General features: G+C 39.8%; 1 protein-coding gene across 1 annotated transcript in view; it reads left to right on the top strand.

Moving 5' to 3' along the window:
- The first annotated feature begins 886 nt into the window (after positions 1–886).
- LOC104943776 (kinesin-like protein KIF2A) overlaps positions 887–1,412 on the top strand; it is a 7,871-nt gene continuing 7,345 nt past the window's right edge. Inside the window, exons 1-2 of the mRNA XM_010769242.1 lie at positions 887–976; positions 1,302–1,317. Of these exons, the coding sequence (XP_010767544.1) occupies positions 899–976; positions 1,302–1,317 (94 nt within the window). The 5' untranslated portion in view covers positions 887–898. The remainder of the gene's footprint in view (positions 977–1,301; positions 1,318–1,412) is intronic.

The following is a 1,412-nucleotide window of genomic DNA, read 5'->3' as shown; positions in this document are numbered from 1 at the left end:
AGGTTCAGCAGCTGAGAACGCTAAAAGCATCTTTGCTCGCTAGCTGCCGGTTCTCTGAATAATGGATACAGGAACACGGTGTTTCCCTGGATTGTATTGGGAATTTACAGCCTACAGTCGGATCCACATAGACAAAGACGGGGGTCTGAGGCGTCTCTTTACAGCTGTGTTTATGACACTGCAGACAGAGAGGCGGAGAGAAACACAGACGCTCGCTGCAGCAGCAGTGCTTGTCTCCTTCACCGGTGATTCTCCCCAACAGGTCATAATTAAACCTCGTGGACAGATCGGAAGATTAGCCTGACCTATTTGCTGCTGTCTGATTTTGTTTATTTGTTAATGTGAAAATAAAATGTGCTATTAGTTAGTGAATCTGTGAAAAGACATGATTTCAATGTTGTCATCATTGAAGTGTTTAAAACCAGGATTCTTAAAAGTCATACATTTATTTTATGTCTAAAAAGGTCTGAAATGTTAGGAGGGGAGGTATTAAATTGTATCTGGGGCAGAATGAATGAGTGTGCACTGTGCAGGGGGGGTATTGGTTTCCATTGGTCTACTTCCATACAATTATTTAGTTGTTAATGCGAAGGCAACCATGTTGGGTAATGTGCACTGAATATTTCCCGTTATTCAAATGCAATTAAACTCAGTAACGGTTTATACTGTTGTCTAGTTCACCGATTGTTTTTGTATTGGTATTATTTGTTCCTTTTTAGAGGTCTTAAAAAGGTCTTAAAAGTCATTATATTTGTACTTCAAAAATGTGCAGGTACCCTGGTTTAGTGCCAGGTGATTTGATGGGCCTTTGTAAACACTGCCTTCACCTCTCAGTGTTTGTCTGGATATCTTATGCTTCCCTGTCTTTGCTACTTCCTCAGGACGTATACACCAGTCGATGGTGACCTCACTGAATGAGGACAATGAGAGCGTCACAGTGGAGTGGATAGAAAATGGAGACACTAAAGGGAAAGAGGTAAATGACGTTTTATTACCACTCGTAGCACAAGCACCAGCCTGAGTATTCTTTCCTTCCCCACCTCAATAAATAATGCATTCAAAAAGACATTCAGGCGCTGTGGTGATTACATAACCTTCCTGCATGAAATACAGACATCACCCTCTGTACACTGATGACCTCACACAGCCTGCAGCACAGTGTTCAACAACACAGCAGACTTCTCTTGTTGCTTTTTTACATTTGTATTATATATTTGCTATCCCACTTATATATTCTCGTATTATATGGAGATGTTGTCAAAGAAGTGCTGTACAATTGTATTTACATTCTGATATTGCAGTCAATTGGATTTATTTGTAAGTCAGTACTATTTTCTAGGGCTGCTCGATTATGGCAAAAATCCTAATCTCGATTATTTGGGTCAATAATTGATATCACGATTATTAAAAAA

This window comes from Notothenia coriiceps, unplaced genomic scaffold, assembly GCF_000735185.1.
Source record: "Notothenia coriiceps isolate Sejong01 unplaced genomic scaffold, NC01 NC01_scaffold00006746, whole genome shotgun sequence".
In the NCBI taxonomy this organism is placed as follows: Eukaryota; Metazoa; Chordata; class Actinopteri; order Perciformes; family Nototheniidae; genus Notothenia; species Notothenia coriiceps.
Note: the sequence above shows the minus strand (reverse complement) of the source record. Positions and strands in the feature narration are given on the sequence as shown.